Source organism: Lonchura striata, chromosome 6, assembly GCF_046129695.1.
Source record: "Lonchura striata isolate bLonStr1 chromosome 6, bLonStr1.mat, whole genome shotgun sequence".
NCBI classification, from domain to species: domain Eukaryota; kingdom Metazoa; phylum Chordata; class Aves; order Passeriformes; family Estrildidae; genus Lonchura; species Lonchura striata.
In genome coordinates this window covers 57398118-57421779 of record NC_134608.1, presented here as the reverse complement: position 1 = coordinate 57421779, position 23662 = coordinate 57398118, and the positions used below count along the sequence as shown (strand labels likewise).

The window sequence follows — 23662 nt, the reverse complement described above, 5'->3', positions numbered from 1 at the left end:
ATGCATCAGAAATGGTCTTTAATTGTTATAAAGCAGATACTATAGCACTTGGAGGCATTAATATATAGATTTCTGGAGAATTGTTTGAAAGCAGGTGAGTCCACTAGCTGTAGCTTGAGTGTTCTCAATAAAACCAGGGTGAATTTCTCTGTAGTACTAATTAATATCCAGAATGCCTGATAACAGTGTAATAATCTGAAAAGACATATTTATTTCTTGCAATTGTGGATTATAAGGTACGTGAAAAATGAAAAGGCTAAATGACTCTATATCCTTCTCTACTCATAAGGTAAAATTGTACCCTCTGTGGCTGAACTCTTACCTGATTAAAATTCGTTCTGTATGGTAAAAATCAGCTGGTTCACACCATGGCATAAACAGAGCTTACTGATCCAGTAAAGTTATATGATGTCTTTAAATTTGGCTCAGGACAATGGACTAATGTTACACTATGCTGGTAAAGGCAGACTTTTCTTGATTCTGTATTAAAAAACTTATCTGGATGGTCCTATTCACAAAACAATCTCTTTTTTTAGGTAAGTTTACAGACATAAATTTTTTAGCTCTAGGTGAGCCTGGCTTCTGGCTGAACACACAGAACTGTGCATCAATGGGTATCATTTGTAATTGTCACAGACAAGAGATTTAGCAAGAACAGAGACTACACTGGCTGGTAGCTGAGAAACAAAACTGTGGCTCCTGTGTCTCGCACTATTAGCACTGAAATCCTAACTGCTCTGGTGAATATTTATGTCTAATAATTAAATTCTATTTTTCTTCAATGGTGTTAATTTTACTTTAGAATTAGGAGTATTAGAAAGCAAGGCTCAATAAAACTCTTGGAGAAATACTTTCTTAAAAATCTGTTTTGCTGCACCATTTTACCTAGCAATGAGAAATACAATCTGTGTCTGAATAATAAAATTCTTCAGAATTTATCTGCTAATTTTGGTTGCTGATGATTTATTCTTCCAGAAGTCCTGCATTGATTGGATGCTTCATAGTAGATAGAGAATACTTCCAAGAGATTGGATTACTGGATGAAGGCATGGAAGTGTATGGAGGAGAGAATGTGGAGCTTGGAATCAGGGTAAGGAAAATAATTAGCCAGTACTGGTGACTTACAGTATAGATTGCTTCTTATTGCAGGGGGGAAAGCAGTCCAAAACATGGATGATGGCATGAAAAGGAGGTCCACAGCTCTGCAGACATGTAAATGTATTTGAGGAGAGAGGAGTGAAAAAAGAGCAATAGCTTTCTTTACAGAATTTAATCTGGGACAAGGGTAGAAGTACAGAATTTAGGAATGTTCTTCCAACAGTGCTAGAATTTCACAGAGTTGATAGCTAAAATTCCCTGCTTACCTGTGATCCTGGACTCAGTAAGGAGAATAGTTTCTCACAAGTGTGATGGGAAAAACCTTTCTAGATGACTTAGTTTATTTAAATTAGGAAAATCACTGTGGAGCAATGTAGAATATAGAGGCATTTATGCTGCCTTCCAGATGGAAAAGAATTAAGATATTCATAAAGTGCATATATTTTCTTTTTGCATTGTACACTCTTCACCCGTTTACTATAATGCAGTATTGTGTATGATTTGTGTACTTCTTTCTGTATCTCTTTACAGCTAAATACCTTTCTGTTCTCTTTGAGAATCTTTCAGGTTTTGATAAGAGTGGTGTTTTTAGGTAGATAATGGCAATGAAAAGTGGTGTAGTGTGTTACAAAACTAAGTTCGGAACCCTGCTAGGAAATGTAAGAGAAAGGTAACATTGTGTTTTGAGCCTTTTAGTTGCCAGAAGAAAAGCATACTGCTGTACAATAGCAAAAAAAAAAAAAAAAAAAAAAAAAAAAAAAAAAAAAAGGAACTTAAAGTAAGAATATAGAATTATCTCCTGAGATAGCAAGATATAACAAAAAATAGTCGTTTTTTATTTCTGGTTTCTTGAAATTCTTTTTCTTCTGCCTGTTAGAGATACAGAGTTTTTTCAGCCAGAGTGAAGCACAGACCCCCTTTCAGCTACAGTAGAGCACTTTTTTAAGGAAAGGGAGAGAAATGCAAGGCTTCTTTTAATAACACTGTTCTTCTCACTATGAGGGCCAGAGAGCTGCCTTCTGCTCCCAAAAACTTATTTTGCAGCTCAATGTTTCAATAAGTTGAAAATTTATGTCACTTTGATTTTTCTGTTCTTTTTACAATGGACAAAAAATTATGTTTTCCTGCTGAGTGTGAGGCATTTTCTCTTGGTTTTCATCATAAGATGTACCCTGTCTGGTCTGCAATACTTAGCCTTGGAGGAGTTGATTGTTGGTATGTTGATAGACAAGATCAGACAGACACAATTTCTGCATAATTGAAATTTTGGAATAGGCTGGATCACTGGAATAAGGCCCAACACTGCTTTGATTTCCTTATGGCTTTTTCTTTGTCTCCAGGAAAGCAGTGCCTGACCTACATAAAATATTTACTACATCTGTAACAGATGTAGTGTGCAAGGTAGCATAATATATGCTGCTTCATCTGACTTTATGCTGGCTTGGCTCTGGCTACATGAAAACAAATTACAGAGCTGTAACCAACAGGTTATTCAACATTTTATTAACATCTCTTCTCACAATCCTCACTGTACCTGAGATCATACAAGGATAAGACTCAGTGAGGGGAGATCTCATTGTGGTCTTCAATAACCTCACGAGTCTTCACTCTGGTGACCAGTGACAGGACCCGAGGGAATGGCCTGAAATTGTGTCACAGAAGGTTTAGGTTGGGTATCAGGAAAAGGTTTTTCACTCAGAGGGTGGTTGGGCACTGGAACATCTCCAGATTACTTGTGTCACTTTCTACTGTAGGGCCGATGATGAATGCCTTAATCAAAATAGTCATTGTTCTACAAAAACTACATTATAATTACAATATTAGTGCAATAAATAATGTTTCCATTTTAAAATGCTGGTCTCCAATCTGTGACCATGTCACACTCACTGCACCTCATCTTTCATTGTCGTTTTCTGGTTTTTTAAGCAGTATCCAGATTTTTCTAGTTTTCTGCTGCGTGAAAAGCATTATTGTTCAGGATAATGGACAAGCAGACACTGTCTGTCCAAAATGGCCTGCTAGGGAAACTTTGTGCATAAGCTTGTAAGAGCAAACATCTAGAGGAAATTGAGAGTTTATTTCTGACTGCAGAAATAGCAGCATTTGTTAGGATCACTTGAGCTACCTCTTTATCTTAAACATGCTAAGTAGAACATGGTCCCATGTCCTTATATTACTGATTTTGTTCCAGAGGATATAAAACTATTGTGAGGAATTAGATCCTGACAAATGGAGACTCTTCCCACTATCCTCACCCAGGAGTTATGTTTGTCACCTCATCATTTGCACAAATACATAGTTATTTGTGTTACATGAATGCAAGAAAATCCCCAACTATTTGTAACTATATTTGAAGTATCCATTGTTGGTAAACCATAACAAGCCACAGAAAACAGGACTTCAGAGAATTATTCTCTTGGTTCTGAATTTGTTTCAGAGCTGCTACTCAGCTCTGTTGGTCTCTGATTTGGAATACTATTTTAACTTCTAAGATTTTTACCTTTGTGTGTGGATTTGTAACAGCATTTGTAAAATACTAAACATGTATTATTAAATAAATATCAATAGGAATATTTTGCCTTGAGCCAGGAGCTGGCAGATGAGTTTCAAAACATAAATGCATTTGATTCTTAGAAAAAACTTTTTATTTACTCTTCGACCAAACGTTTTCTTGTGAATCTATTTGCCCCATAAGACAAAAAAGGCAGGCTGGTTGATGCAAGACTTGATAGAATCATTTTTGAGCAGTTCAATCACTTTAACTGGGATTTTAAAAGATTCATTTTCTGTGAAGAAGCATCATATTTGTAAATTCAGGTAAGGATGAGTGGTGCTTCTTTTTTGTTCAATTATTCCCAATTGAATGGACTTAAGTGTGCTTTTAAATTACCAGATTGCATTTAGAGGGCAAATTGGAATCACATTGTTATCCATGGGACCAAGCAGGAGCTGTTTTGGTAACTGCCTTAAAGTGGAAAAATTATGTGAGTGTAAGGCTGATGTTTCTCAGTGTCACTTGGGCTCAGCTTCTGGGTTGTGCCAGCAAGTTCTTGTGGCCATGGGAGACCCTACAAATCCTCTGCAATCAATTGGATGCATTCAGTCAGATTCTGCTTTGCATGGTTCAAATCTAGTTTGCAGTAGGCTTCTTAAAGGCCTCTTCCAATTCCTAATGAAGTTGGAAGATTTTCTATCAAAAGCAACCCTGTAGCAATTATTTTGTCTTTTAAAGCAGCCTACATGCTTGATAAAGTTCCCAAATGTCTGTTACAATAAGTTATTTGTGCCACTTTTAGGGATGCCTTAACAAATACTCAGTGATTTGCCTCAGGTCCCACACTAAGTCATCATCAGAGTAATGGAAATGCAAGCCCAGGCTTTGACTAAGAGTAATTTTGTGTGTCACAAATACTTTGTGCTTGCAGATGAATTCGTGTTCACAAGGATATAATGGCCCTGTTAAGTGGGTAAGAGGAAAATTTATTAGAAGGTAAAAGCTCTTGAAGGGAAGGATTGGGTCTTGTTCCAACTAAATGGTATAACAGGACTTTATGTTGACTGACCCAGGAGGAAAATTGCGTTTATAGTTAGACTGAGTCTGGCATGCTACTTTTGTACAGTATATTGCTGTAGTGAAATTAATTGCTTCATTTCTTGCTAGTCTGGTAGTTTGTCTGCAGACCTTTTGTGAAGCTGATGCTGTTTCTGATGGTGGAGATCTAGAGGAATGCAGTTAATGAATAGAGATGGAGAAATTAGTTATTTGAGCAGAAAATAGTCCATGTGTTCTTTGGGGTATTTTCCATGCATTAGGGTCCCTCTGTGGCAAAGCTAGCAGATGTGAAGTCTATCATGATTCTCCCTGATCTATTGTTTTTAAATTCCAGAAGTTATTATTTGTTTGTTAGTATTGGAGTGGGTCTTGGTTTGTTGTTTGTTTGGGGTTTTTTAATGTGTTTTTGGCTCTTACTTATCTTGTTTTTTCTTTCACCTCCCCGCCACAACATACTTCTGGGATCATGATTTTTCTTTATCTGTTAGTTGGGTCTCTCCCATTTGGTTCATAGGAACTGATGGCTGCTTACATGTTTCAGCCATTTCCAGTCCACAGTGTGTGTGTATCCTGATGATTTCTCACCTGAGACCTTTCTCATAATACTGCCCTTGGGATGGTGTTCTTTTTGTTAATCACAAGCAAGTGAAGATACTTACACTTGGCCCCAAATCTCCATATTTATATGGAAACATTTTGCCCTTTTTCCTCTTTACCTAGAAGTTTCCAGCAATTTTACCTGTCAGTGCTCCTAACACAGGCCATAAGTTACATGAAACCATGACTATATTGCATGTAAATAGATGTCTGATTTTATTAAGGAAAGCCTTTCCACAGTTGTCCTGGGCACGGCTGAGGTGGAGATAATTTTGTTCCTAGTAGCTGGTACAGTGCTGTGTTTTGGGTTTAGGATGAGGATAATATTAAACCACACCAACAGTGTTCAAGCTTGAGTGAAGTTTCACAGCACATAGGCTACATTTTCTCCTTCTTGCCATGCTCTTGTTCTCATTCTTGCAGCTGCTCACTGGTGCTTTGGCTCTTCCAGCACAGTGGTCTGCCTCACACCTGCTGCCTTTGAACACCTCTGTTTCAGTAAACTTTTATTTTCTTTGAAATGTAGAGTTAATTTTAATGTCAAACAGTTTGTGATTTACCGTTGCTGCCTCACAAACTGTTTTGTTAGGCAGATTGACAGGCTGGTGTGCCAAGAGGTAGAAATGTCAGGAAAGGAACAAAGAAGATGAAGGGATTTTTCACCAAACTGCTGTGTTGTGGAACTGTTTGCATGGAGAGAGAGCAGTGGGATGTGTCATGTGTGGCTGGTGTCCCTTTCTGTCCTTGCTGCTGGGCCTCCCTTCGTGGCACTCCACTGAGCAATGTAGCTCTTCCTCAAATACGCCTCAGGAAAGTTAATCAAGACATTCCCCATTCTTGCTCTTGCAGCTGTCATCACTTGTTGTAGTCTTAAAGCCATGTTTTTAGCTTGTTTTCAGTAGGAAGGCCAATATCCTTTGCCAGTAGGGAATGATTTGCTCTACAGAAAACATCCTTAGTACGTGATCGCAAGTGCTGCTCTGTAACATTCACATTCTCTGGACAGAGAGACACAATTCTGTCTCTCAGGATTTCTTGGAGAAGCACAGAGAAAAGAAGAGAAAACAATCTTTATCTCTGCTTCTTTGTTTTCCCCATGTGGAATGTGCTGTGGAGATTGTTTACCTGCAGGGATTGCTGGGTTGGATTCTGGTGAAGTTGTTTGGGGTCAGTGACCAATGGATCCAGCTGTGGCTCGGGCTCTCAGCAGAGTCACGAGTTTGACTTAGGTAAGTAAGAAATAAGTATATAGAATAATACAGTATCTCTTTAAATAGTATATTAATGTATTATAGTATAGTTTTAATAAAGCTATCCTTCAACCTTCTGATCTGGAGCAGACATCATCATTTCATCCCCGCATCCAGGGTTCACCGCATATACTGCTCAACAGTACAAGGTTGGTGATGTGTAAAGGCAAAAGGCTGAAAAGTCCAAAAATAGAAATACCCTTAGTTGTTACTCTGAGATAACTTTTAAATACTGCCTTTCCATATAATAATTTATCTTTAAATTTGCATTAAAGCTTTAAATAGAGAGCAGTTTATTTTGCTTTTATCCATTTTGTGAATTAAGAGGAGACTATTTCTGGATTGAAGCCTGAAAGAAAAAAATTGTAAAGATTGACCAGATGTTACTTGTTACAAGATGCAGCCAATGCCTTCCACAGCTCACACTTTCACCAAGACAAAAATAATTCCTTAGCAGTGCAAGTAAGGCATAAGCACTTGCCTTGCACCCTGTGTAACCAGCAGTGGCTTATCCGCGTGCACAGGATTATTCCTGAGGTTAATTTTGTTCTGCAAAGTACCTCACTGTGTCAACAATTTGAATCTCAAGATGACACAGGATAAAATTCTCTATTTACAGGATTGCAATTCCAACAGGTTAAAAAAGAAAGGCTCTATTGAGAATAAAATAAGTAATTGTCATGCCTCCAAATTTTGCCAGTCAAGACAAAAATTACTGGCTTTTTTTGGCTTGTTCTGGTTTCAGTCACTCTTACATTGGAATAATTGTTTTTCCCTCTGTTCTTCTTATGAATGCCTCAGCAGGTAATCTGCAGCTACAGCATGTGTAATTACACATTACCAGTGAATCAGTTTTGTGGTTTTGCTATTTCTGGGGTGAGAACATTTTATTAGCTGCTCCCACAGGAAAGAAAAGTATTACAGCAGCAGCTAACACAGGACATGACTATGCCCTACAAGAAAGGATGAGGAGGCACTTGGAGATTGCTCACAAATATTGCTCTTGCCTCAGTCTTTAATAATGCTGATAGAATTTGGGCTACAGTGCTGTGGAAAGGGACCTCGGGGTGCTGGTTAATGCCAAGTTGAACGTGGGTCAGCAGTGCCCTGCAGCCAGGAGGGCCAGTCCTATCCTGGGGGACATCAGGCCCAGCATCGCCAGCGGGCAAGAGAGGGATTGTCCCACTCTCTCTGCAATGGGGCAGCCTCACCTCCAGTGCTGGGACAGTTTTGGGTGTCACTATATAAAAGAGACATTAAACTCTTAGACAGTGTCCAAAGAAGGGCAGTGAAGATGATGAAGGGTCTGGAGAAGAAGGTGTGTGAGGAGGGACTGAGGACACTTGTGCTGTTCAGCCTGGGAGGAGATGAGGCTCATTGCAGTCACAATTAACTTGTGAGGGGAAGAGGAGGAGCAGCCTGACCTCTTCTCTGTGATGACCACCACCAGAACCCAAGGGAAAGGCCTGAAGCTGAGTCAGGGAAGGTTTGGGTTGGATATCAGGAAAAGATTCTTCGCAGAGGGTATCTGGGCACTGGAACAGGCTCCCCAGGGAAGTGGTCACCGCACCAAGCCTGACAGAGTTAAGAAAGTGTTTGGACAATGCTCTCAGACACATGGTGTGACTCTTGTGGTGTCCTGTGCAGGGCCAGGAATTGAACTGTGGTGATCCTTGTGGGTCCCTCCCAACCCAGCATGTTGTATTCTGTGACCAGGTCTTTAGGCACAGTGCAAGATTCGCAAGACTGATCAAGCTGAGTGTAGCTGTGGTAAGGGGGAGAAAGGTAAAGCCATAAAAGATGGCCAGCACAGTACATTGCTCTGTGAATACTAAACCCATGGTGATCCTGTTTTTCAGCCTCCTGCTTTTGTGCTTTTTAAGACAAGAAGTGATTTCTTTTACTTCCTGTTCATAACTTAAACTTGGAAATGTAGTGATTGATGTGTGGGTCCTTCACTGTGCCTGGCAATGAGACAGACACGCTTGGAAGAGAAGTGACTGGAGCCACAAGCCTTCAGTGACCCTTGACATGTGTTATCTCCACGGGACACAGGCAGAGAGTGGTTCCTGCAGTTCACACCAGCAGCACACCATGCCTAGTTTAACAGTGCACTGTAAAAGTTTCACAGCTCATGAAGATGCATGCAAAATTAATCCCTTCAGAACAAAACAATTTAAAAAGTACATAATGAAGCAATTAGCTAAAAGAGGAAGAAAAGTAACGACAATTTAATTTGTGAAGAATCTTTACATATATTAGGTTTTCAATGAGAGTATTTTATGAAGGCACAATTAACGTAAAATGAGGCCTGTGAGGCAATTAATGATGACTTCAAAAGTTAGATTTAAGGGATAATTTACATTTTAAAAATGAAGAGCAGCTCTAGTTATGTTAAAGTCTTTTACTTTCCTTTTAAAAAGCCTTTTGTATTGTGGGGGTGTGCTTTTGTAGGTTGCTTCCAGATTCACATTAAAATATCAGCTTGGTTATGAAAAAGGACTGTTCTTCCATACAAATGAATAAGTTTACCTAAAAGTATGACAGGATTGTGTGATGATCAGAAATATTTAGTGAAGGTTATTTGAATTCAGTGGAGATATTACCTAAATAAACATTAACATATTTCATCCAGTGTCTCTCTGCAGAGACAGATACTCAACAAATGTGCACAACAGTCCAAACACATCCAGGGTATGATCGAAAACTCACTGATAGCAACTAGAAATATGAACATTGACTTCATGGATCTTTGTGTCTGACAATTCTCTCTGTCCTTTCTGCAGTCACCTGCCAAGATACCAAAATAAAAATGCAGATTCAAAATTATTATGGTGTTGAATGAAAATAGCTTATTCATATTTGTCTGTAAAATATCAAGCTCATTACTGGTTATCTGTAAACAATTAATGGTAATGACAAAGGCTGACAAGATTCACAAGTAGTTTTTACAATAAATTGTTCCCAAAAATATATTTCAAAGATACTGGTAACTAATTAGTTTGTATCTACAGTAGTAATTAATTTACACTGACTGTTTTTTTTAACTTCAGGGCATCTTTAATGAGTACTTCTAATTTTGTAATTTGCAACCTTCACAGAATCTAGAAATTACTTCAGCTTTTTGAGAAATCACTTAATTATTAAAAGGTTTTTGTTTGCAGTCCAAGTGAGCTGATGGTATCAAACAAGGTCACATTAGCTCTTGGAGAAACTGCATAATCTGTGTAAATTTAATGAATGCAGTGCATGCTAATAAACTGCTTGATGACTTATAGGGTTTATTTTTTTATTAGATTAAGGTTCTATAACATAAAAAGAACACTCAGTGATTAAAGAGATAAAAAGAAACTTCTAATTAAGAAGTTATAATGAAGTATAAATTAAATATTTGAGAAAAGGATCAGCTTCAGAGTTGTGATTGTTTTGATTAAATATGCAAATTCAAATGCATTTAAGCGAAATGGGAGAGGATTTACTAATTAATGTAGTGAAAGCAGTTTTCCAGATGTGAATGGAATTTGCTTAAAAAAACTTGTAACCAGATTGATTTGGGTATTTGTAAGGAAGTGTGAGTGCCATGTGGCTTTGCGAGCGCTGTGGGATGCCTGGTGGGAGAGAGAGAGGGGTGACAGGGGTTTCAGGACTTTGCAAGTTGCTCTAAAAAGCCACTTGCTGTGTTCCTGCTCCTGTAGCTGCCTCACTTGTCCTGTCCCCCTGGACTGCCCAATGCTCAGGTCCTGTACCCCTCCAAGAGAGGAGGAGTCCTGCTGAGCTGTTGTGCCATCACCTGTGTCCTCTCAGTGGTTTTAAGTTGCTCTCCTGCCTCTCCCAGCATGGAGAACCTGTTTTCCTTTTACTCTGTGGTGCTACTTTAAATTTAAACATAAATTCTCACAGATTTAGGGTCACAATTAAAAGGATGTGCCAATGAACATTCAGTAAATTAACAGTGTGAGTGCTTAGAGCTTGGACAGCTTGTCCACTTAAGCCACAACAACTGAAGATTTAAAAGGGAGTTTCCCCCTCCTTTCCCCCTCACCCACCCTCCAGCAGATTCCCTGGACTCATTTAATGTCCCTGTCATCTCTCCTTTGATTTGCTTAGTTTAGGGCATGGGGTCTGCTAATTTTAGCCTTTCATCTCTCTAAGTGTTCGCCTTGTCACTGCTATTGTCCTTTTGGATCTTGAATTTTTTTATGGAATTTTACTACCTTTGGGTAGTGATAAGGGAACAAGGAACTCTTTCAAGAAGAGAAATCCCTCTAAGCCCTTCTTGGGGCTGTACCAAATATATGAACCTCCTAAGGAAATTCAAGAATAAAGAGCCCTTTCTCAGGCTGCCTTGGAAGGGAACATTGGAAATGCACTGAAGTGGGCTCAGAGCTCTTTGGAAGGGAAACTCCAGTTGCTGTGTTCTTTTCCTGAAAGACTGTTTTTGCAATGTAAACCAGCAGGATGAGAACCTCAGGAAATTCCTCCAGATAAAAATAAACCTTTTGCCTACCTGAGACTCCAGCAATCATGGAAAGTACTCCCAAAGATACATTGACCCTCACACTTCAAAATTTTCTAATGCAAAGTCTGAGGCCTGTTGGTGCAGTTTTGTAATTGATGCTTTTACAGCATGACATGTGAATTACTATGTATTGTGTCACAGTGATGAAAGCATATGTTATTTTTTACAACTGCATATGTATATTTTGAGATTTGGCAGGAAATTGAGATTATTGCTGGTAATTTCCACTGCTTGCCTGTCATAGCTAAATTATCTTCATGGGCAACAGGAAAATTTATTGAATTTCCTTTTAAGCATGGTTTAGGAAATTGTTTTCTTTGCAATTTGTACAAGTAGGTTAGTCATTAAGTATTACTGATTGCAGCCACAGTATGCTCAGAAATGTAACATTTTACTTCAAACCATTCCATGTGGTTTGAAAAAGTCTTTGAAGCTCTTATCATTAGACTTCTTTCTAAAGCCATGGGTGATAATTTGAAAAAGCTCTACTGATTTTTGACTTTTGCATGTGTTTATAGCCATCAAATAAAATAGCAGTCCAGGAAAACTAGAAGGGTGCTATTCAGTGTGGATAAAGCCTGAATAAAGATTGCTAATGACAGCAAAAAATAGCTGCAAAATCCACAGGGGAATAGTGTGAAGCTGTGAGGAACTAACCCCTCAATTTCTATTCCTTCCTGTTTACATGAATTTTATTAGATGAAGAACAGGCCACTCTAAAAGGCTGCTCAACTTCCCTTGAAGTAGAGTCTTTGAGAAAATGCATCTCTTAGTATTAAAATATTACTTTTAAAAAAAGCCATAAAAATTGTATCTGACTGAAAGGTATTTGTTTAGAGTAATTAATTAGTCTTTCCTGTGCACTTCTGATATGAGATTTTTACCATCTCAAGGTTTTTCTCTTGAAAAACCATCCAGCTACCCACAATAGCTCCAACACAATGGTTAGAGCACCAGGGATTAATGTAAATGAGTGAAAGAGATGAGAGGAGGTAGTAGTGGTCAGATTCAAGTGGATATTTAGTCTAGAAGAGAAAGAAACTGCAAGAAATTCCATTATTTAAAATATAATCAGGGAAGAATTTAAAAAAAACCCTGATGCTTTTTGTAGCGATTAATTATGTTTATTATTTAGCATTCATACATGTGGTTCAGTGTAGTGTTTAGTGTATGAACAGCAAAGCCCTTCATTCCTTGGCTGAAGATTTTGCATATTTTAGGGAGCTGGGGATGCTGACTTCTATGAGATTCCAGGAGAATATCATGTCATTTGAAAGTCCTACTTTGGTGCCTGTTACCTCCATTTCTATTTGTTGTTTTTTTTTTAACAACTTAAATGCACTGAGAGATGCTCCCTAAATGCAATGAGAGATTTCTTGCCAGACTGTAATCCCACTGGCAAAGAACACTGGGAGGGAGAAGGGACATTGGCTTGTCCCATATGTGACCAGCTGAGCTTGTCAGGATTCTACTTTCTGCCTTTTTAAAGCATTGCCTCTGCTTCCACTTGGCAAGGTTTCATGCTCCTTGTTAAGTGCTGTAGCTAATTTTTGTGTATGTTAGGAAAGTTTTGCTTGGAAATAATATGGTTTTGAAACTGTTTAATGCAACTTAGCAGTTCTATATTTATATTTAATTAATTGATAGAAATTAATTAGTCTTTGAAAATGGAACAAAGACTGACAGTGTCTGGGAGAAAGGAGTGGCCACTGGAATTGATTAATTGGTGTTTATTCAGGTAGAGGGTAATTTTTATTTGCAAACTCTGTTAAGGGTTTGGTCATCTCAGGTTGTTTTTTGAAAACATCTCACTTCAGTATTAAGTCAAATCATAGTTTCCTGATAACTGAATCAATGCTGAAATTATACATGACTGCTCTTCCAAATTTCAGTTCTTAAAACTTTGCTTGGAAATTCAGCTTATTGTAAGCTGTGAACTTTTTGGCTCAACTTGTTGTGAAGACAGCATTGAGACCTAACTCTGAAAATCCCACAAAAGATTTGGTGTTCACTTGCTGGCCTTGGCTGAAGGCCATCCCTGGTTGGAATGAGTAGAGGCTGGGCAGAATACACAGTGCACATGTGTTGTGAATTGCCCTGTCCTGGGCTAAATTATGACCATCTCTACATCTTCCTTGTTTTTTATGATACTAATTTAGGCACTGTACAATGAGTAACTCTGAAACAATTTATAGCTGGATGTCCATGCTGTACAGAGAAATTAGTTGGACTGAAAGCAGGCATTGTGTGAGCACAGCCTGGTGGTAGTTCACATTTAATCTCTATTAAGAGATGTAGTTGGACCATTTATAATTAAATGTTTGACAAACTATTATTTTTGTTAGATTGTTAAACTGGATTGCCCGCTTAATATGATATTTAGAAAGGCAGAACACAAATTTTGTTTCCAGTTTATTTTTGTGCCAGATCAGTTGCTTATTTATTTTTAAATATTTATCATCATCTCAGTTTTTCTCTGATTTTGATAATGGCTATGCTTATTTACTCTAATGCTTTTCCAAGTTCTGGAAAACAGAGATGTGCTGAAGACTTTTCAGCTCCCTTTTTGGCTGCACAGCAGGTTCATGGGTTAGCTCCCTTTCCACAGAGCTCTGCAAACTGGGCTCTATCTCTTCTCCCAGCATATGCTGAATGCAATTAGGCACCAGTTCAGAAAAAAGCTTTGTAAACATTCTGAATTCATGCCACATTTTCTGGCCTCGGGAGCTGCCAAATGCCTAAATGCTGTATTCAAGCCAGATGTCTAAATATATAAAATGAATGACTGAACAAAGTGCCTCCGTAGTAGAGCATATGCCTATAGGGTGGACAGATCTGAGGGGCCTGAGATCAGCTCCAGAACAGGATGTTTTTCCAGCCCACATCCCTGGCCACCAGGAGGGAGACCAGAATATGACCCCCTGGATGAAGAAAGAAGCATCCTCCACTCTCATTTTTTGCTTTCTTAGTATGAGGTACCAAGCCTCAGGAGTTTCTGCTGGCAGTATCCCAAGGCAAACTCTGTCACTTCTCAGTGAGTACACCTGCCTCTGGGACACCCAGGTAATTGTTCAGTAGAATCAAACAGTTTGGGTACATCTGGTCTTTCACCTGAGCAGCATCCACTCAACCATTATGAATGGCCTGCCTTGATCTTGTTAGGAAGCTTACATGATACAAAAAATAACTCATATACTTCACTGACTCTTAAGCTTGTCAATGTGGTTTTCTCTTTTGTTGAAAGCAAAAAAGAGTAAATCAGAAATTAAAGCATTAATTATGATTAATATTGTGTATTTTAGCTCAGTTGTGGTAGTGGGCAAAACTGAAATCTAATTGAACAGGTAGAGTAACCTACATAAAAAGCTATTATAAGAGTAGTTTCCGATGAAATTTTTCACACAACCTTTTCATTAGGCAGTCTCAGTCTTCTTCTCTCCTTCTCAAAAGGAATAGACCTGGTCCTTTCTCAACCATGTTTAAAGCAAAGTGTAAGGTGTATTTATATTCCTAATCTTCATGGAACCTGAAACTTCAACGGTCTTAAAAAGCTGATTGGCCTACTTTCCCTTTTATGGCAAGCTGCCTACTTTAAGATTCTGGGTAGTGCATGCATGTACTGTGAAGAACTTCAGAGAAAAGTCTTGCAAGGCTTAAAACTTGAACCAGGTGTTACTGTTTTGAATGCCCTATAAATGGTCTTATTAATAATCTTGAAAACAACTTAATTGAGCCAGGCAGAGTGCGGTGAGTGGCTGCCAGAGCTCACCCTGGGTCAGGGGTGGCTCCGTGTGGTGGAAAAGTCTCTCTTCCAACCCGAGCTTCCAAAGAAAGGCTCAGCAGTCTCTGTTGTTCAGTCCCAAGGCAGTTTATTGCAAGTAATCTAAAAGATTTTCTTCTCAGGCTGCTGTGGTTTGCTCAGAGCTCAGGCAGAGGCACACACACACCCTGACATCCTCTCTGACCCCGACTGCTTCTTCTCTCCCCACCCAGGGCTGCTGCTGTCTTTTATATGGTACATTACATGTTACATGTTTACAGTTTTCCCCATGCCTATTACCTATATTAAATGGTGCTTTTCTATCTTTTATATGGTACATTACGTGTTACATGGTTACAGTTTTTCCCCAATGCCTATTACCTATATTAAATGGTGCTTTTCTGTCTTTTATATGGTACATTACGTGTTACATGGTTACAGTTTTTCCCCAATGCCTATTACCTATATTAAATGGTGTTTTTCTACTCTAAACCAATCTGTGAGTGCCAACATCACCAAGAACATGGAGGTAAGGAAGAAGAAAGAGGAAGGACAGGACAGGCCCAAATCCATCTTAAAACCTCTGACCCCCATGTACAAAACGAAAACCCCCCTGTACAACACTCAAAAATTCTTCTCTCTACTTTGTAACTACTTCTACTATAATATCTAAACTTTTGTGACTTCTTGTTCTTCCTGCAAGGTTGGTAAATCATTCCATGGCTCAAACCCAAAATCACAGCTGTTTCCAGCTGCCTGCCAGGGTCTCAAATGCTTCTGACCTGGACCCGGAACCTCCAAAAATGTCTGAGGGACATTTTGAGTTCCCACAAGTGGCTACTGGTAACGTAGAAACTCTGTAGTAAGGTGAAGTAGCACTAACAATTTATGGTAAGAAAAAGTAATAACCCTCCCCTCACAACCTCTTTATAGTCCAAGAAGTCTTGAATGGTTATTCTCCTTTCTAACAATGAAATAAAACAATTCCAGTGTGTTTTGCTGGAGGCTAGCAGTGGTGTAGGGTGCTGCCACTAGCAGAATGTCCTTTTATTTCTCCCTGCTAGGTGTGGCAGTGTGGAGGAAGCATCGAGGTTCTGCCTTGCTCCAGGATTGCCCACATCGAAAGAGCACACAAACCATACACAGAGGATCTGACTGCTCATGTCCGGAGAAATGCTCTGAGGGTGGCTGAGGTCTGGATGGACGAGTTTAAGAGCCATGTCTATATGGCCTGGAACATACCCCAGGAGGTAAGTCACAGCGACCAGTGCTTCTAAACTCTGGCTTTAGATCCTTTTCATTTTGGTTACTATCCTGAATTTTGATTTTTTTTTCTGGTAGGATTTTATTTGTATGTATGTATGTATTTATGTCCCATATACAGGCATGAGGTATATGCCCATACATACACAATTGCATGTAAGCATATATATGTAGTTGTGTCTTATTCTAGAATAATGTTTTTGTCTTTAGGTTCCTTAAAAAATAATTTATTGTCAAGTTTATTCTTTTCACTGATGACTCTTCATGGATATTTTAAACTAGTAGCTGCAGAAATGCGGGGGGGAAAAAACATTAATTGCACCTCTTAATTTGAACTTTAGTCTCCTATTTACCATCACAGAGAGCTATAATTCCATCAGATTTGTGAGGAGAGACCTGCCAGGGCATATTGACATCTATGGATGCAAGTGTGGGGTATCTGATAAGTACAGAACATCAGAGTGAAGGTGGCTTGGTAGGTGTCATGACGTTCTTGCTGCAACTCCCCACTGGACTGTTTGTCCTGATTTCTTTTCCATGGATGAGTACTGCTTGGTCCATTGTATTGAAGAGATAATGTCAGATGGCCAACATCAGAGTTCAGTTTGATTTTAGCTGTTCTTCATTTCTGTAGTCAATGGTATTTAATCTGTGAACAACTGTGAGCTAAAGGGCTCAGAGCAAGGGCACTGTACGTACTCAGAAATTGTGTGATTGTTTCCACCTAGAAGCTGGAAAGCATGGTTCTGTTGAATTTGGAGTTTAACTTAGAGTACAACTCTCATCATTACAGCAAAAGCAAAGTCTTAAATTAAAGAGCAGATTAGTTTTTCTTTAATAAAATCTCTCTAATTTGACAACAGTTCAGACAAACTGATTTTGCTGCAATTTCTGTGTCAAGAAATAAAATGCTGTACTTCTCCTCTAGTTTAATTAGAAGAAAATGTTTGAAACAACAGCTAAATACATGAAACCTGATGTTGGTTCAGCTGCTTCTTCCATCTCTCATGATTAAAACTAGATAAGGAAAAGTGGGGAAGTCATTGTCCTATTTTAGGTTGCAGCATTAGTCACTTAATTTGCTATGACTGTGAAAAAAAATCCTCTATAACCTGATATAGGAAAGGACTTTTCTGAAAGGCCCATGTTCATGGAATCAAAACTGCCCTCTACGTGTCCCAGTTTTGAGTAGTTGCACAGAAGTCCATACAAGAATAAAGACATTTCTGCACAGAAGTTGCTTATTTTATGACAAAGCAATTCCAAATGAATTTTATTTGTCATTAGCCTGGTAGATTTAAATTTCAGTTTCTATTTCATATTGTTAATTATTTTCTTGAAGATTGGTTCATCTTCATTGATTAATCCAAGTTTTAGTTTTTTGACTTGCAAACAAAACATTAACACAAAACTTAGAAATTCCTTTTGCTAATGAGGATGTACAGCACTATACACTAATTTGCATCATATTCATGCAGAGGTGATGGTGGTGTTGCTTAATCTTGTGCAAATTTGAGATCCAAATGCAGTTAGAGATCAAATTCATAAAGAATGCAAAGATAAGTTGCAGTTGGACAATTACAGGAGTAATTCTCTATCTGGAAGCTAATGAATACTGGTAATGGACTGTGTAGGTAGTAGAAATGTATTTAGTTACAATAGTCAGGACTTTCCATGAAATATGTTATTCCAAAATGTTAAATATGGGACCTGATTTTTTCCTTGGAAGAATTCCTAGATCTCTGAGAAGTCAGATGTTTCCAAAGGTTTTAGTCTTTGGGCACTAATAATACTTATACTACTACTACTACTACTACTACTACTACTACTACTACTACTACTACTAATAATAATAATAATAATAATAATAATAATAATAATAATAATAATAATCCAGAGGAGTCAGGTGCATTTTGCAGTGTGCTGTGACTGCCCTTTCAGGATCTCTGTGGGCTTCTCTCTGTAGTGCTGAGGGCTCCAAATGGAGACCTCTGCTGCCATGGTGACTTCTGCATCACTGACACTTGGGTAAATAGATTCAGAAAAGCACTTGAAACCCAGAGGAAAGATTCTTCAAGTCCCAGAATCAGGAGCTGTGCTTTTCATGTGTTCTGCCTGCACTTCTGGTTTTGTTTCTTGGTTTGTTTTTTTTCCCCCTGTCATATTCTCAGCTTTGGGGAGCACACTCTCTTATCGGTGGTGATAAAGCCAGTGTGCTACATGTGAGCTGTTTTTATTCTCCAGCTGCATGAAAGGATGTGATTGCTGAGGCCCTTAATTCTCTTTCTTATACTGTGAACTGTGAGGGAACAGGCACTGGTGCCTTCAGGTTGCATAAGAAAGGATTTGGAAGTCAGTGGACCAATTCAGTACTTGATCCCAGGATGCCTTGTTAATGCCTGAAGTGGAATGTTTGTGTGCTGGCACCCTCCTTTTCCTTTACATAAGTGTCACATACACTGGCAAGTGCAGCCAGAGTGGTGCATGAATGGGTTTTCTTCACAAGACCCATTCATTGTTTTTCAGCACACTATAACCTTTTTAGTCATTTGCTGCAAAATTCAGAAAAAAAAAAATTCCACTTAAGGAGTAGTTCCACATAAAGTTTTACAGATGATGTAGGGCTTGAGAAGGGGAGTCACCATTTTTAAAAGTGTTATGTCTTATCTGTGAATGCCAGATCACTGTTTCCTGCTTTTTAGCAGACTTTGCCAATGTGGAAGTCAATTTTACTTCAGTTAGAAAATGCTTCCATAATAAAATATACTTGTTCCAGATTAACATTAATTCAGTGCTTTGGGATGTAGTGGTTGTTTTCAGCAGCTCAGAAATATAGGTAGTTACACAGATACTTTTTTTTTTGTGTAACTAAGAAAATTCAGTGGTTTTTTTTAAATATTGCCAAAATCTTTGGGGTGTTCATGGCCCAGTAAAAGGCTATTGCTTAAGAAGATAGATCCTAAGATTTCCCTATGAAAATGTATTTATCCTGTGTTTTGCTCTGAGGCAGAAGTCATTGAGCACAGTGTGTGGAGCAAAATGTCTCATTTTACTTCCTGTCAAGAGCAGCCACAGATTTGCACTTAGATCCATCTCTAAAAATTTCTGCTGTGTGATTTTGATGTGATAAATTATTGATTTTTTTATACAAGGCCTTTATGAAAGTCATGCTTTGTGATCTGCTCTTAGGAAAAGTAGAAACTAGGTTAGCCAGAAATGTAAAGGAGAGTAAAAATTAAGGTAGAGAATATTCAGCAATTGCTTTTAACAAAAATAACACATTATCTTTTTACATTACAAAAGAACTTTAATAAGTGCTGTTTCAGAGAGGTGAGCAGAGCTTCTGCTCTTTGCAGTCAAGCAGTAATCCAGGCTTCAGAAATGGCCAGAAAGTGTCATACACTATTGATTAGGCCCCACTGGGACACTAGCAATACTCATGTTTCTAGGGCAACTTGCTACTTCCTGCCAATTCCTTTTGGATTTGGAAAGTGCCAAGAAATTAGAGAACAGCAGTGATATTCATTGGACACTGGATCTAAACCCCATGGAAGTCAACAGGAGTAGTCCCATACACCAAAGCAGACTATGAAAGAGACCCTGCCATGGTGAACTGTATCATATTTAACTAGGGCACTTCTGGGGTATGTGTGGGGAGCAGACTCACTTCACAACCAAAACGTGTTTATTGTCATAGGTCAAAACGATGTTTGGCTCTTGAGGATGGTGGTATGCAGGGCCAGGAGTTGGGCTCAGTGATCCTGATGGGTCCTTGCCAGCTCAGTTTATTCTGTGATTCTGCAATGAGGAAGGTTCTGGGTGTGTAGTTTAGACAGAAGTGTGTCACTGATGTTTCTATGACTTTTTCTGCCCTTTGTTTCATGTGCAGGACTCCGGAATTGATATTGGTGATATTTCAGAGAGGAAGGCCCTAAGGAAAAAGCTCCAGTGCAAGACCTTTAGGTGGTATCTTGTCAGCGTGTATCCAGAAATGAGAATGTACTCAGATACCATTGCCTATGGGGTGGTAAGGATCTTGTTTACATTTCCCATTATAAAAACATGGGGGAAAAAGGTGTAATAGTGGAAGTAATTAATGAAGACAATGCCTGACTCAAAGTAAAAGAATCAGATCAATTTAAAGTCACCAGTTAAATAATATGGTTAGTTGACAGAGACAGCACTCTGTCCTCCCTGATTTTTTTGTTGTTTGTTTGTTTGCTTCATGGCTTGCATTCCACACAGAAATACTCAAGGTGTGATTTTGCAGGTATATTGGAGCTGGCAGGTTCGTGGCAGCAGGGGAATTTGCAAAATAGACTTGGTATCTCAACTGCAGCCTTCTTAAGATTGTAGCCAGATCTTAATTTAGAAACATGGAGTCATTTAGGATGGAAAGACCTTTAATATAATCAAATCCAACTGCTAAAGGCTGATGCTCTCCCTTATTAGACTTTTAGCCATTTAAGGGAAATGCTGATCCACCCTAGAACAGGTATCACAATCAAAGACTAACATTCCAAGTTAACCAAATCTCACATAGCTTCCCATGTATAAAGCACCACTAGAGAGGTTTGAGAATTATGTTGCATCCAACAGAAAGTGCAGCTAAATCCATGCATTTTGGGCTCATCATTACTTGTGGGACAGTAGTGCCCTTGTCTGTGTTGCAATCACGCTTGAATTGCATTGTGCTAATTAAGGCAGAAGCAATTCTTGCCCCTTGGAAATTGGCAGGGCCCCAGACAGGAAGGGCAGGTGTGCATGGCATGGAAGATGAACAGAGTAAATTAAAACAGGCCCATAATAAGGTAGTAGACCGAGGATGTCCTTTTTACTTTCACTTCCACTGTCATTTTCACAAAAAATTAATTCCTTTGAATTAATTTTTTTCTTTTTGTAAGACAATCCTAATTAGAAAATGTGGGAACAGAACATACAAGTGAAAGGTTTGTCTTCAGAAAACTGATCTGTGCAGTTGGCCAGTGTGGCTCTGGAAGAGCCCTGAGGGTGCCATAGAGCAGCTGCTGTGTTTTGGCAAACAAAGGGACGTACATCATGTGAAGTTCCATGGCTCCTGTGATAATATGTTAAAATAACCATGCTGGCTTTTCATAAAATCATACAAGAAAAGCACTTCAGCAAAGGTTTAGCTCATTGCTAAATGCATTACCTAATGGTTACCTCCTGTTATATGTGATGAATGTAATTCACGCCAGTATGATACGATATGTGTAATATTTGATATTGTTGCAAGCACACACACCAGCATTGGGAGTTGCCCCCACATATTCGAAAACTGGTTTCTGACAAAACCTCATTTGCAACCTAATACATGTGGCTGCATTAATCATCCCAGCAACGACTGAAATCCTCCAGGCTGATACATCTGAATGCCACGTTCCAGTAACTCCATCAAGGAGAGTCATCACCGCAGGACCCCAAATTGTTCTACCCCCGCACAGAGAAAAGAGACTTTATGAATGTGTGGGACTTGGAATGGGAAGAAAAGATGGATTGCAGAAATCCTGGACTTGGGCTGTTGGGGAATGGTTGTTGGAACAAGGCCATGATTCTATGGAATACCTGTTCCAAAAAACCTCTGTCTAAGATCCCAGAATCAGGCTTTTGTCTGCCTTGGGAAACAGAGCTTGGGAAACAGTCTCTGTTTCGAGGCCTGGGAAGCTGCATACTTGTACAAGGTCTGGGAACAAGATAATAAGGACAGGCATAGCCTCTAAGATAGTCTCTGTCCTTGGAAGGCATGACTTAGAGATGACAAACTTGGCTTGGAGAACATCTTATTTAAAATTTGTATTTTTCATTTTTAATTTGGCAGGATCAATTTTTTATCTGTAACACTCCCACATTAGTTCAGAACAATGCCAAAATGATACCTGTGAGCCTCTGCCACACACCATGGAACTGCCCTCAGTGATGCTGTGATCCAATCAAGTGTGGAGCTTCCTGAGGAGAAGGAGGCATAGCAGCCAACTAATGCATGGTTCTGCTTGTAGGTGGCTTTGGACAAAAACAGTCTTTCCAGGTAGAAGTGATACAATACAAATAAAGTACCTAAATAAGGTAAAGGCTGTGGAAGAGCTAAAGTACTCATCTTAAGATCAACTCCACATTGTGCAAGTCAAAAGGAAAATCAGCAACAGTGATTTTATACTGAGAGGTTTTCATCAAACAGAAAGAGTAAGAAGAGTTTTTTACAGAAATACTGGACACAGTGGTCAGCTTGGAGAAGAGAAGGCTTCGGGGAGACCTTAGAGCAACCTTCCAGTACCTAAAGACAGCTAAAGGGAGCTGGAGAGGGACTTTTCACAAGGATGTATAGTGATAGGATAAGAGGGAATGGCATTAAACTGAACAAAGGCAGGGTTAAATTAGATATTTGGACAAAATTCTTTACTCTAAGGCTAGTGTGGCACTGAAAGAAGTTTCCCAGAGAGATCATGGACTCTTTGTCCCTGGAGGTGTTCAAGACCAGGGTGGATGGGTCTTTGAGTAAGCTAGTCTAGTGGAAGGTGTCCTAGCCTATGGCAGGGGGGTTGGAATGAGATAATCTTTAATGTGTCTTCTAACCTGTCTAGGTTTACAAGACTGGTGTCTGCTAGGGAAGGCAGAAAGCCTACCTTGGAATAGAGAATGCAAACCCCTCTCCCTCCCCCTGAAATATTATAAGTTTGAAAGGAAGGGGGCTCTCAGGCAAATATAGGGGAATAGGAATAACAGTTCTTTACTAGTATATATATCAAGGCAAAACAAAAACCAATAACTATGGCATTAACAACAAACAGAACCAGGGAGCCAGTAACAGGCTCCTTGACTGCAGGCACTCTCCCCTTTGGTACAGTTTCTGTCACAGCTGTCACGAGAGAGCAGCTGCCCCCAACCCCATCCTTTTTTACCTGCCCCCATTCTCGTGATATTTCTGCCACAACCCCCCCTCCAACAAAGAAACTCCCAAAAACCAAAGGAGTTCCTCTCAAGCACCCAACCATCAGTGCTTCTTACCAGCACAATACAAAGAAATCCCACAGGTCACAAGGAAAGAGCAGAAAAGCCCAACCTCCAACATAACCCAAGCCATTCTATGATCCTAGGATTTAGGTACTGCCCAATAATGCACATGATTATCATCAGCTGAGAGAGATGTGAGGAACAGGGCCTGTTGGTACCATCACAAAGGAAGCAGCGGACAGCTATGACAACAGATAAAGAAGTCACGTTTGGTGAAATACACAGCTCACTGTTTTATGAAATACTGTTGTATGACACAAGATTAAGTGCCCCTATCCTTCTTGTAAAAGAATCATTCAGATGTCTGATCTTCTTTCGTATCTGCTTTGCTGTTTGCTTTCACATCTTACAGCAGAGAAAGGTGTGATATTTCAAAGTGTTATGTGTAACATGGGTAATTTGCACCTATAAGGTGATATATATGTAATGTTTTATATTACTAAAAAATATTGTCATAAAGCATGTGAGTCTGAGCCAGGGGGTAGCCTCACATATATTGAAACTACTGCTGGTAAGAAAGAGGAAGACTTAATTTGCAAGCTAAAACAGGTCTGGAGATGGGTCGTTTCCCAAGGTGATCAAAAAAATCCCAA

General features: G+C 39.1%; 1 protein-coding gene across 3 annotated transcripts in view; it reads left to right on the top strand.

Moving 5' to 3' along the window:
• The window catches only part of GALNT18 (polypeptide N-acetylgalactosaminyltransferase 18), a 213247-nt gene that overhangs the window by 140046 nt on the left and 49539 nt on the right, over positions 1-23662 (top strand). For all 3 annotated transcript variants that reach the window (XM_021544857.3, XM_021544858.3, XM_021544855.3), the window contains exons 7-9: positions 976-1090; positions 15842-16027; positions 19930-20067. In XM_021544857.3, the coding sequence (XP_021400532.1) occupies positions 976-1090; positions 15842-16027; positions 19930-20067 (439 nt within the window). The remainder of the gene's footprint in view (positions 1-975; positions 1091-15841; positions 16028-19929; positions 20068-23662) is intronic.